Genomic DNA, 13,450 nt, shown 5'->3' on the forward strand with positions numbered 1-13,450 from the left:
TGTTCATTTTCAGGCATGTCATGCTTCCTAAGGACAAAAATGTGTACTCAAAATAACACCCAAATTGTGTATAATACTATACTGATATAATATGTTAAAAACAGTCATATTTTTTGGTGCACAAATTACATCTTTACGATTATTTCTGTTTTATGACAAGCATTTCATGCAGCTGTACTTTGCACACACACACACATCCTGTAAGCTGGGGTATGTACCACTTCCTGTATGAACAAAAGGAAGTGAATAACTAGAAATAATGTCTTATAACATCTTGATGAGCAGCATAAAGAGGACAGCGTTTTAGATTGCAGTCTTATGATACAACTGACACCTGAGATTCCTGAGACACACATACACAGACAAAGGATAAGGTAAGCATATATATAATTGTGTATTCTGGTCCATGGAATTCTCAGTTTATATACTGATGGTGGTGGGGAGGATGGAGGGGAACATGACCTGCAATTGCAGAAGAGAGAAAAGTCAGTACTTATAAGCTGTGATTGGCCAGAGCTAATAGTTATGCATGAGTAGCTATGTTTCCATCCAAAGATTCAAATTATTGCGCAAACTTATGTGCAAAACTGGAATATCACATAAAACATTTGCGAATAAAGCACCATTTCCACCAACGAGTCAAAGAGAACAAAATAGGCACTTCCCGGTAAACTGTGGCACTAAATATCACTAAGAATATAGGAGAAGCCACTGAATATAATAATTTTCATAGGCCTATATGATATAAATTACTTGCGCCTCAGAGAGAGCAGACGTAACACAATAAATGCTGTCACTGCATTCGGAGGTGGATGCCAGCTGTTTGAGAACACAGTTGTGTAAGACAATTATACAGAAATACATTGATGACAGACTTTCCTCAGGCTTTTCAGAATGACCATAACAACTTATAGATGCTGTGAACGAGATCGGTCCACTGGTTAGTCAAGTTATCCCGTCTCATTGCGCAAAGTCACATTACTTTTTTGATGCGCATGGAGGAATTTATTTGTAAATATGTTTCCATCATAGTTTAGTTTATGCGCATTTTTTCTTACCAGATAAAAAGTTTATCCTACTCAAATGTTTAGAATTTATGCGCATCTTGCCTTTTCCATCCACAGTTTTTTTATGCGATATTCTAAAATGCGCATAAAAATAGGTTGATGGAAACACAGCTAATGACTTGACATTAGTCTTCCTAGAACCTTTGCTGATGCTTTTATTTCTGATGAATAAAACAAACTCATCTGTATAGTAGATGGTCTGAGGGTGAGTAAATTTTCAGCAAATTTTTGGGTGAACTGTTCCTTTAAATGTATTACTTCTACACAGAAATAAAAGGAAAACTTTGAGATGCACATAGAATAAACAAACGGCCATCTCATCTCAGTATATTCTCATTTACCTAACCTGACCTGAATCCTTTACCTTTTCCTTTTTTTATCCCTGAAATCTGTACCTATTTATTTTTTATTTTTTTTGGTGGTCTAAAGTTCAGGATGATTAAAGAGATAATGATAATTTAGTGCAATATGAGTCCAAAAAACAAAATAAAAAAAAGTTTGAAAACCAAACTGTTAATGTAATTTACATTTTTTAAAGGGGACCTATTATGCCCCTTTTTACAAGATGTAAAATAAGTCTCTGATGTCAGATAAATTTTTATAGCTTGTTAAAATTGCCACTTTTAGGGTATGAGCCAAAACGCGCTGAATTTGACTATGTTGACTTAAATGCGAATGAGCTGTTGCTCCCGGAGAAGAGGGCGGAGCTTCAAGAGCTCAAGCTCAGGCATTAGTAGTGCTAGCCTTTGCAAATAAACATTCCACTATTAGTACAAGCCTGTTATCTTTACAGAAAATGTACTCGGTTTCGAAGTCAGTCATCTGATTATACTGTGCATAATAAATTTGCGTTTATGAATTACACAGACGGGGAGCACAGCGGGATAAAAATAACAACATAGCTGGTCTCCTGCTATCACAAACCTTTTAAGTCCCACTTCTGATTATGAGCTCGACAACTTCAAGCGATCGACTCACATTGCTTTCATATGCAACTTTTAACTACCACATTCCTATTCACGATCATTCTGGCAGCACATGAAGGCAGCATCAGTGAAAACAGGCAGAGACCATGATAGCTTTAGCAATTAGCCTTACAGAGTACCAAGAAGCTCTTTCAGAAAGGCAATTTGTAAAACAAACGCATGATACTTACTTTGTCTGGAGCTGACGTTCGCGCACAAAGCGTTGGAATTGATTCCTAAACATTTAGGGGACGTTTCCGGGATATTTCCTTCGAAAATGAAATTTAACCACAGTGTCCTCGGCTCAGATGAGGGGAAATTATGGCGATTCCTATGTTCATTAGTGCATCCCAAAACACAACACTTGTAAAGCCTCCTTAGTGCTGGCATTGTATATAACTCCAGTAATGGTGGACCGCAGCTTCTCATGCTGCCTTCACGTGCTATCGGAATTATCGTAAATACGAGTTTCCTAATCGGACGGCCTCTCAAGTCGTATTAACTACTGGGAAATTCTGAAATAATTTTAATACCCGAGTTGGGCGGGTCATAAACTTTATACATGGTGGGAGGGGACAACCACTGCTGCTGTCAATGCTGTTATCACAACAACTACATCCCTTTGTCTTGTCGCTAAAGTAGTGTATTTATAGGCTAGATATGAACGATCATGCGAAGCATATTGTATGTTTTATAAGCAGTGAAATAAACATGTATTTGACTGAAATTCCAGAATTGTCAGCGAACTGCATGTGTAGCGCGGTGAATGTTTATGATTGTCAACCAATGGGATGCTACATTTTATTCTTTCCGACACTAAAGCACTTGAATACGACAAGCTCGTAATCACGACTTCATAAGTGGGAAATAGGAAATTTCCGATAGTAGGTGAAGGCAGCATTACTCAGGGCTGTGTTTATGCTAATAGGGTAGAGAGCGTCACAAATGGGCGGGACTTTTTCCCCTCGGTGACGTGAACAGAGGGAGAATCTGAAACAGCTCGTTTGGAGAGACTGTTCGTGATTTATTGGTTTTATGAAAAAATTAGTTGGTGGATTTTTAACATTATAGGCTGGTTGTTTTCACACACTGTGGCCACACAACTGTGTTTAAACACCTTATAAAAGTGATTTTTGCAGAATAGGTCCCCTTTAAGATTGCGTTAACTATGGTGTGTCTGTAATGAAATTAAATTAAATTTAAAAATAAATAAATGAATAAATGTAAGCTGAAAGAGTCATGTTTGATAATGAAAATATGTTGAAGCAAAGAGCAGTTGCGCCGCTATGGTTTCTGGGCCCCCTGAACAGCATATTGACCCGTAAAATCGCATTCCAGGGTTAATTTACAGTAAAAAAAAAAAAAAATGTAAACCAGTTCAACCAATTCAGCAGAAAAAAGCTGTTGTTTTTTACAGGTTGTTCTGTAAATGTTACAGAATTATTCTGGCCACCACAGTTGCAAGAGTCCCTAACAGGATAACTGGATAAAATTTTATGAATAATAAGTATATGATGGTGTTCCATTTCTGATAGAAAAAAAGCAGCATGTTAACAGTGACATACATAAAGTTGGTTAAAGAGATCTAGTGCTTAATCTGAGTGTACATTTCAGATTGATGTAAGTAAAGGCATCAAATGATGAGTAAAGGCATCAAATCAGTGTGTAAGTACTGTGCTATTTACTATAGTTTGTTTTGTGTCACAACTATTTTCTGCTATCTGCATATAACAATGAATTTGTCTTTTACAAATTCACGACAATGTTTTACATTCTACCCATAAAAGTTATAGTGAAAAAGTTCTTAAAAAGCATCTAGTGAAGAAATGCTTGTCAGCAAATCCTTTACATTTTACTCTGATAAAAAAATATATATATAAGCAGCTATAAAATTATAGCCTAGTAGAAATTAACAACAACATGAACAACATATAAACCTATAGCCAAAATGAATTAATTTCAATAGAAACTGAAACGCACCTACATCACTCATTTGGCACAAATACAAATGATTCCACAAAAGGCTCCAGTGCGATCACTTGGATTTTTTCCTCAGAACAGCAGAAACGACTTAAAATACTCTGTCATTTTTGGACATATAGATAAGAATAAGTCATTATTCGAAACGGTAAAGTAAACTGTAAACTGTAAAAATCTTGTGCCTTTGTAAAATAAAGATTATAAAACATAGTTCCGGTCCTTGATTTTGATTGTTCGAAGCTGTCTTAGTTTCCTTTAACTGTGCGGTTACAAAAATGAACAGAACACAATAGGACTTGTCACACAGTTTTTTAAATTTAAATTTGGTTTCATAACATTTCGTGTAGGCCTACTTATTTTATTCCTTTTATGTATGGTATTTTATTCTGTTTTTCTTCCTTCACAGCACTGCAGGTGCGTGATGTGATGTGTGAATCCTCATGTTCTGTTGTTTGTGTTGTTATTTGCATATGCACTAAACCCCGGAGGAAAGAAAATAAGTTTTTTGTTTTTTTTACGAGTCACACACTCGTATGCATTCTAATTTAGTTAAAATCTAATTTAACATTATAATTTTGTTAAGTTAATGGTCAGTTGTCCTTCAGGATAATTAACAGAAATGAACATCCCTAACTTTTGGGGGCCCCCTATCACGCAGAGCCCCTTCACAGTTTGTGGCCGTCTGTTATGCCACTGAGTGCATGTGACGAAAATTTAGTCACCAGAATGTATGTGCACCATCCAGTTTTTGTAACCATGCATACTTTGTACGTGTACGCTGCACATGCGCGTTGACTTGGTTTTGCACTAATCTGTTGTTCCACAAGGTGGCAAAGACTGCAACAACAACAGATGGCTGCATTGACAAGGGCTTGTGTGAGGGGTTTATGAAATAGCCAAAAATTTTGTTTAAAAGAGTACAGGGACATTTTTATCGGTCATAACATCTGGAGTAAAATAGATGGCGTACAAAGATGAAGCTTTCTAGAGCACGTGTCGACTGCCATGGTACTTGGAACAAAGGTACCATCACAATCTAGAATTTGCTCTGCTAGTGAGACAATTAATTTTGTTATAATCAGAACAAAAAAAGTTCTTCAAAGATTCGTAAGAACACAATTGATCTTCTTTAATAAGAATATATGTTCTTTCCCCTCCAGGACTTTCCATCGACCCTACAATGGCTAGCCAAGGTATGCAAATTAAAGATCATTGTACAGTCTGTGATTAAGGATAAATAATGAATGAGATTAATTCTCTGATAGGTTCTAAAAGAAAACGAGATCATGAATCATCTGACTCGAGTATAGAGACACCACTGACAACAGGTAAGTAAAATCTGAATCTGTCCACCTCTATTCTGTATTAGTAACTAATCAATTAGTTGCTTATAAAAGTTCTGCAGAATTTAGACATGCACACTGACTTAAAAGGGTCATATCACATCAATCCATCTATTTTCCAAATGGTTTGTCATACATAGCATCATGGAGATGTAACTCTCTTCTTTGTTGTACACAGATGTGATCACAGAGAATGCAAGGCAAATTCTGCAAAGAGTCAGTTACTCACATCAAATCGATAAAGGCAGCAGGGAAAAGGCAACCATAGGGATTTTTGGAAAATCAGGAGAAGGAAAGAGCTCCCTTTTAAGTGCAATCTTGGGGAAACAGGATCTCTTACCGTCTGGTTGTTTTGGTGCCTGTACAGCTGTTGTTATTCAGGTGGAAGCCAATATGAATGACTCCAACTACACAGCAGAGATTGAATTAATCTCTAAAGAGGTTTCCTCATTTATCCTACCATGCCTTTAATGAGAGTTCTTTATAAATATGTAAATAAATCAGACTGGACGGAACAGAACCAAGCCTTATTTTTCTCTATACTGTGTACTGTGTATCTCTGTAGGAGTGGGAGAAAGAGCTCAAAGATCTTTTCAGATATATGAAAGATGACAGTGAGGACAGGAATGAGGAGTTGATTGAAATTGCTGTAGAAAAGATCACCACGCTGTATGGAGCTAATGCAGACCAGAAAACATTAGAAGAGCTCCAGAATGATGAAAAATTTGCTGAGATTGAAATCTTTTTGTCTATCAGTATGAAAATAATCTCAAACAGTAATGTAAGTTTTAGTAGACTGTTTAATATTTAACATTAAATGTGTAATGTATTGTTAATTTGCTTTTCAGCAAAATAAACATAGCAATTTATTATCTGAACAGCTCTCTGAATTTACCATTGAAGTTACAAGTTTCATACAACACAGTCAGTCAAATCCTGGTGACTGGTACTGGCCGCTTGTGAAGAGCGTGACGATCAAGATACCAGACTGTAATGAACTCTTGGAACACATTGTGCTTCTTGATCTTCCTGGGACTGGAGACTGCAACAAGACTAGAGATGACCTGTGGAAATCTGTAAATATATTTCTACACTCTTTTCAACTAAACATTTTGTCATATAGATCGTAGAACCACACAATAAATCTATTGTGCCGCTATAAACCATAACTATGTCCGATTTTAAATTCTGTAGAAACTGTCAGAGTGCTCTTCTGTGTGGATTGTAAGTGATATCAATCGAGCAATCACTGACAGAGACCCCTGGGGGATATTAAAGCACTGCATTGAAGAACTGGGACCAGGAGGAAAATGCAAAAGCATCAACTTCATCTGTACAAAGACTGATGATATGAATCAACAAGAGTATATGAGGTATTTTGTGAATATTGTAGGACAAGAAGAGCTGAGAAGTGGTCTAATTCTGAGTAATTACAGTAATCTAGTAGTAAACATGCAACACTTCACAACTTTTTAATATTCTTTTTTAGATCTGCACGGCTTTCAAGAAAGCAAATCCCAGATGACAAGGTTTGGAAAATGTAGAAGGACTGTACTAGCAGTGTTTATGTATGGCCCCTTCATTTCCACTGAGCAGTAGTTAATTTAGTTGTCAGTTTCCCCTGTAAGTTTGTACTGTTGGTTTTACTAATATCAGTGAAAGCTCATATCACTGTAACTGCAATGTAATTGTTTATAATTATTCTTTAGGATCAGAAAAAAACATGCATACTTCATAGAAATGAACATGCCAAGACAAGGGTGAAAGAAAAGTTTGAAAATTCTGAAATCAAGGTATTAATTCTTGCCTAATTTTCTTTGTCAACATTACTTTTTAGAAACTCTATCAATGTGGGTTTTTTTTTTTTAGAAAATATTCAACACTGACAATCAGTTTCAAGTTTTTACTGTAAGTTCCAATGCATTCTTTGACTGCAATTTAAATCTGGAATCAAGTGAAACAGGTAAACTATCCTCTGTCTATTGCTTTCATCTTACCACTTTATTCAGTCATGACAAAAAAATTAATAATAATTAAAAAAATTATAAAAAGGTCAAATGTCATCATGTAATCATGTCAAACTGTTGCATTCATAGTTTTAAGCGCAAGTTAAAATATTTTATAAAGCGAGATAAAGCACTGACCAAATGAGTCCAAATCACATCCTTGTGTTTATTTGTAGAAATCCCAAAGCTGCAGGATGATCTGAGGACTTTTAACAAGAGCATTAATATAGAATTGACCAGAGATTATGTCAATAAAGCAAAGGGACATTTGTCCTTGATCCAAAGCGGCCAGTTTGATAAAGACAAGAAAACGGTACAGAGTCAGAATTAGAATTACTAGAATTAGTGAGTCTTCAGAATGCTGTCATTGTGCATGATTATGTAACTCACTGCTGTTGTGTGGATGTTTTTTAGACTGAAATGAAAGTCAACGAATTTAAGAAGAACCTAAGGAAGTCACAAGCTGAACTGGACAAATATTTTAACAGCATTTATAAGAATCTGGATCAGTGTCTCTCAAAGGGAGTGGAAGAATCAGTGAAATCATGTGTTGCTGCCACAAAGAAATTGATAACACCTGTGAGTGTGATTCAAATATTTGCACCATTTTAATGATCACTGTCCTTTTAACACTGGTATTGTATTTTTTTTCTTTGATACTCAGAATAAAGATGGAAGGGGGTTCCATAAAGTCCTTGGAGCTCTGTGCAAGAGCAACGGATGCTATTGGTCAAAAAATCGGGACGTCATTCTAGACCTGAACAAGACATTGGCCAAAGATGTTCACAAATGCATTTTTGATGATTTCTGTCAGATTTTTCCGTAAGTTCTGTTTTATCATTCCCTTTCTAGTATCCCTTTGTGTAGTTTAGAATAAAATGCAATAAACTATTTACATTGCTTGTTGCCCATTTTTAGGGCATTAAGTTTTTAATTAACTCTGTGAATGACAAAAATAAATGATTTGCTCACCTCCCAGGTCCTTTCTGGTCTGAATCTTTTGTTAATTTGTCATATGACAACCACATAGGTTAAACAATAGAAATATAAAGCAAACTCTGTGTGTTTGGGAATTTAGCCTTTCCCATCACTATTTCCTTCCAGTAATTCTCAGATTATATATCAACTATATTCTGTAACATTTTTTATATTCATTTATTTATTGTTTTTAACTCTAAATGGTTTTCTTTTGGCTCTAGTGTAACTGGAAAAACAGGGAAGTCAGTGCAGGAACAGATTGATAAATTCAGTATCATCCAGAGTGACTCTGCATACCCCAGCTCTGACATACTTCATTACATTCAGAACTTAATCAAAAACGAGGTTAGTTCAGCTCTATGTCTGTCTTCTGTTGAAGTCTATGTGAATCCTCAATTTTTCATAATTAAGCATGCTGTTTTTTATCATAAAGCAGTAAGCACTGAAATACACCAAACTAATTTTTTTATGTTGGACTGCTGTAAGCAGGGACTTAATGTTTCTATATATATTTACATTTTTTTACTTTTTTGTCTTTTTCCCCTTTTGAAAGGAAAGCAAACTGAAGGCAGTGCTCTATAGAGACATTGTTGACAGGAAGAAGGAAATCTACTCATCAATACGAATAACAATTGCGAATGAAATGGTGCCTTGCTATAAGCGTAAGCTAGCATTAAGAGTTAAAATGAATAAGTTATTTTAATGTAAATTGTTATTTAGTGCAGAAAAGAAAACACCTTTTATTGCTAAAAAGCCACCCAGCATGTCACAAAATACATTTCTTTCATTAAAACGCACAGCCAAGAATTGATTTATTTCCTTTTGCCTATATAAGAAAGGAAATGAATGAATACCGAGTGTTGTTTATTTTAGAAGCTGCAGCTGTGAGAGGAACAGGATCCATGAAGAAAATGCAAGACCTGTTAATAACCACAGTTGATGAGAAAAAAGAAGACATGTTCAACAAAGCAAAAATGGAAGTGCTAAAAGGGTTTAATAACTTAAAGGTACTGATCTCACATTTATTAACCCTTGTACACTGTTTGGGGTCTTTTTTGACTCCAAAGGACGTTTTCTGAATTTTAAAAAATGTCTAAATGACTTGAGACTTTGTAATTTTGTCAACACTTAGCTCTACAAATAAAAAATTAAACTGGATTGATATCTGGTTGTATGTTAGTATGACAAAAAAAGTCACACTCGTGATGTTTGGGGTCAAAAAAGACCCCACATTGGAAATGAATGGGGAAACGATAAAATTGATATCTTTACTTTTTAGTAAATACTGTTTACTGTTTCAGTACAAAAAAAATACTAAACTTTGACAAAGAGTCATTTTATATTATTACAATAATGATTTTGTAGTCTATTAACATTAATCTAATAATAAAAAAAATGTGAAAAGATCTACACCTATGTGGATATGGCAAAATGAGCCATTGAGTAATGTTCTAGAGCCATCTGGTGGCTGTTGTTAAAATTTAATGTCTATTTTATTTTAAAAGTGTTTGTTTTCAAATATATGGAAACACTTGCCATGTTATCCTCATGAATTAAAATTAGGAATGTGGGTCTTTTACAAAGTGAATTTTACATTAAAAAAATATATATATATATATATATATATATATATATATATATATATCATAAATCCTCCAAACACTGCACAAATGTGGAGTAAAAACATTAATAAACTGAGTGAAAATATATTTGATTTAAAAAAATAAAAAAATAATTCAGTTACAAAATTACATTTTGTTGCATGGGGTCAAAAAAGACCCCAAACAGTATGAGTGTAATTCCCAAATGAACAGTGCACAAGGGTTAAGACAATCAGGTATTCAGCTGTACAAAGACTAAAGTCAAATGGAATCTTCTCTTTTTTCTTTGTAAAGCTGCACATAAAACATACTCTTGAAGATGAACTACAGGAAGCAATAGAACGCTCACAATCACAAACCAGCAAAGACACGGAAGGGTGAGAATGTCATCCTACTACACAACAGAAATAAGTGTTTAAACAAGCAATCTTTTGCAATGTGAAGTAGGCTATCGATTGATTCATTTCAGTCGTTGCCTCATGTCATATCTTCTTATATGTCTTTTTCTAGATTGAAGAGCTGGAGAGACTTCTAGATCATCTGTCTGACTGATGCTCATCAAGCAAGAGAAACAGCACAAATCACAAAAGAAACATAACAATTGTGCAACAAGTAACACTTTCAGTCAATGTTTTTTATTTTATTTTACAACAATTATTATTTTTTTACTCAAATGTATTTGTGTTGTTATATATACTTTTTCTGTATGTTTGTTTGGCAGAAGATGTATTTCAAGTTGTTCATTTTCATAAAATTTCTGAACTTGGGGTTTTATTATACTGTTGCATGATTCGATATACAAACTGTATAATGATTTGTTGTTTTTATTATAACTGTTTTATAGCAAGACACGGAAATTACATTTAAAAATACAGCTGTCTAATTTTCAAGAACCTGAATACATTTGATTCATTTACTGTATAGACTGGAATATTTCTAACTGCAAAGGTCTTTCTGAAACATATGCAGTAGTAACGGTCAAGACAGACTGTCCAGATATTTCTAAATTCTTGATGTACTTAAAGTGCAAGAAAAGCTTTAAAGTGCCCCGATTATGGATTTTTGAAAATTACCTCTAAGTGAATGAAAACATCCTGCAAAGTTTTAAATCTGAAAGTGCACCGTGTATAAAGTTATTGTCTCTCAAAAGAAAGAGTTGACTTTGAATCATTGAAACGAGGAACACAAATGTCATCTTGTTGTGTTGTTGGATGCCAAAATCGAGTACAGGCTCCAATTTGAAGTTTTATCGCATACCTGCCACCACTGCCAGACAAAAAAAAAAAAAAAAACGACGACAACTGTGGTTAAATGTGATCAAACGAGCGGACTGGACAGAAGCAATCATTAAAAATGCTCACGTTTGCAGTCGCACACTTCATATCAGGTAAGTTAAGGTTAAAGAAACTATTGTTTTTCATTGCTATGATTTATGGTTTGGTTACGTGTCTAAATATTTCTTATGATTTCTCATGTAACGCTAACTTTGTAGCGTGTAAGTTAGCTAACAGGTAACGTTAGCTAACGACCGGAGACTAAACAATGGAAACAGTTTGTGTCAACTCATCTCCCTTTCTACAGCTGCCAAAAAGTGCAATTATAGAAGGGGAGTAGTAACAGTGAACAGACACATGTTATGTGTCAGATATTTGCATTTTCTAACGTTTGCAACTGTAATAGCCAACCAAAATGATAGCTCGCGAGTAAGGTAGTAAGCTAGACTGACATTAGCTTCAATTACATTTTATTATTTTGTAGGAGAGGCTTCTATGGCTGAAGACAGCCCAGACTTCGTCCCCTCTGTGTTTTCTTATAAACGGTAGAGTGACAGGCCTGTGGAAAAACTGGAAAGGTAGGTTAAATAGAGTTTTCTAAATGTGGCTAAGTGAGTGATACCGTAGGCTTTAATTCATGTGTAATTCATTCTTCACTGAAATCTCTGTTTTGTCCTATACCTTTCTAAGGCTGGAAAGGAAAAGGAAAAGTGAAATACTGACAGTGAAGCAAGAGGCTCCTTGCCATGGTAAGAACATTCAAATTATGTTTTTTGTCATTATTATTGTGTCATATTGTTCATTGTCAATATTTTGAACTATTAAAAGCTTTGGTCACTTGTCTTTGTCTTGTCTTTCACAATTGTCTTCCAGCTGATGATGATCCAATGACACCAGAGGAACCAGTGGAAGAAGCTGAGCCTATGGTCCCTCAAGCAGCATACAATAGTCTCAGTGAGAAGTATGACCAACTCAACACTGAATATGTTAACTTGAGAAAAGACTTTTACCAACTCAACGAGGAGAATGAAAGACTCAAAGAGGAGCTTCGGCAATCACACTTTTCATTTTCCACAGTCAAAAACAATGCTGCACATTTTCTGTTTCTCACTGGTCTAACTTCAGTCCTCTTCAGTTGGTTAATGTCAAAAATAAAAGACAGCATGCAGAAGCTAAGTGAATGTCTCATGCTGGAAGATCATTTATTAGTGGTCCTTATGAAACTGAGATTGGGGCTCAGTAACTGAGATATAGCCTAGGTTCAAAGTTTCTGAAAGCACAGTGTCAAATATTCTGAGATCCTGGTTGCCTGCAATGGCAAATATTTTGAAATCTGTTATTAATACATGACCTAGATTACTTATTTTGCAAAATCTTGTCCTTTTAATAAATATTACATGAAATGTATTAAAAATTGTTGCTGCTCCAATGCTCTCTTTAAGCTCCTCCACATTGAACGTCATAAACAAACTTTAAATATTAACTGATGGTTGTCACTTTAAGTTAATCTTTATAAAATTATTAATAACTACTTTTTATAGCTTTAAAATGACGAAATGTAGACATAACTATAGTTTATGCCCAAAGATGAAAGGCAGGTTGCACTTTATTTTGATAGTCCACTTTAGACATTCTACTAACTATAAGTAAATTTGCAACTACATGTCAACTAATTCTCATTAATTTGCAACTACATGTCTACTAACTCTCAGTAGGGTAGGTTTAGGGTTAGTAGAATAAGTTGACACATACTTGCGAAGTTTCTCATAGTCAGTATGTTGTATGCTGTGGACCCATCAAAATAAAGTGTTAGAAGATATTAAGCAGACAGTCTACTAACACTCTAATGGCTGATAGTTGACATGTAGTTGCAAAGTTACTTACTGTTACTAGAATGTCTAAAGTGGACTATCAAAATAAAGTGTTACCGAAAGGCATGCCATCCGTACAAAGAAGGAGGCATTAGAAACCTGTCATATCTGTCCAGGAAAAAGCGACTAAAGGCTGGAATAGACTACATGGCTTTTGAAATTTGAACAGATTTTTAAAACACCAAGCATCATACACTTACCGACTTTGTAAAGAGTCACAAAGGAAAACTGGCCATCATACTCACGACTGAGGATCATACAGGACCACTTTGGCATCGTGCGCGCCCCGAGACAAACTATACTGTATATAACGGTAATGATAAAGATATAGGGTCCCACTTTAAGTGGACTTAACTACTATGTAC

General features: G+C 35.0%; 1 protein-coding gene across 2 annotated transcripts; it reads left to right on the forward strand.

Moving 5' to 3' along the window:
- The first annotated feature begins 238 nt into the window (after positions 1–238).
- On the forward strand, positions 239–12,544 carry LOC131525202 (nuclear GTPase SLIP-GC-like). Of its 2 annotated transcripts, XM_058752568.1 has the most exons (21): positions 239–374; positions 5,173–5,205; positions 5,278–5,340; positions 5,534–5,796; positions 5,921–6,136; positions 6,237–6,431; positions 6,550–6,728; positions 6,845–6,884; positions 7,065–7,148; positions 7,225–7,318; positions 7,538–7,674; positions 7,776–7,940; positions 8,026–8,183; positions 8,561–8,684; positions 8,893–9,001; positions 9,213–9,346; positions 10,235–10,317; positions 10,451–11,327; positions 11,699–11,792; positions 11,905–11,963; positions 12,088–12,544. In XM_058752568.1, exons 2-18 carry the CDS (start codon positions 5,193–5,195, stop codon positions 10,473–10,475), a joined length of 2,082 nt encoding a protein of 693 aa, XP_058608551.1. In that variant the 5' UTR covers positions 239–374; positions 5,173–5,192; the 3' UTR covers positions 10,476–11,327; positions 11,699–11,792; positions 11,905–11,963; positions 12,088–12,544. The 2 variants fall into 2 exon arrangements, with proteins under 2 accessions (XP_058608551.1, XP_058608550.1); XM_058752567.1 differs by having other exon boundaries at positions 10,451–11,792.
- The last annotated feature ends 906 nt before the right edge of the window (positions 12,545–13,450 follow it).

The sequence above is a fragment of the Onychostoma macrolepis genome, chromosome 19 (assembly GCF_012432095.1).
Source record: "Onychostoma macrolepis isolate SWU-2019 chromosome 19, ASM1243209v1, whole genome shotgun sequence".
Classification (NCBI taxonomy): domain Eukaryota; kingdom Metazoa; phylum Chordata; class Actinopteri; order Cypriniformes; family Cyprinidae; genus Onychostoma; species Onychostoma macrolepis.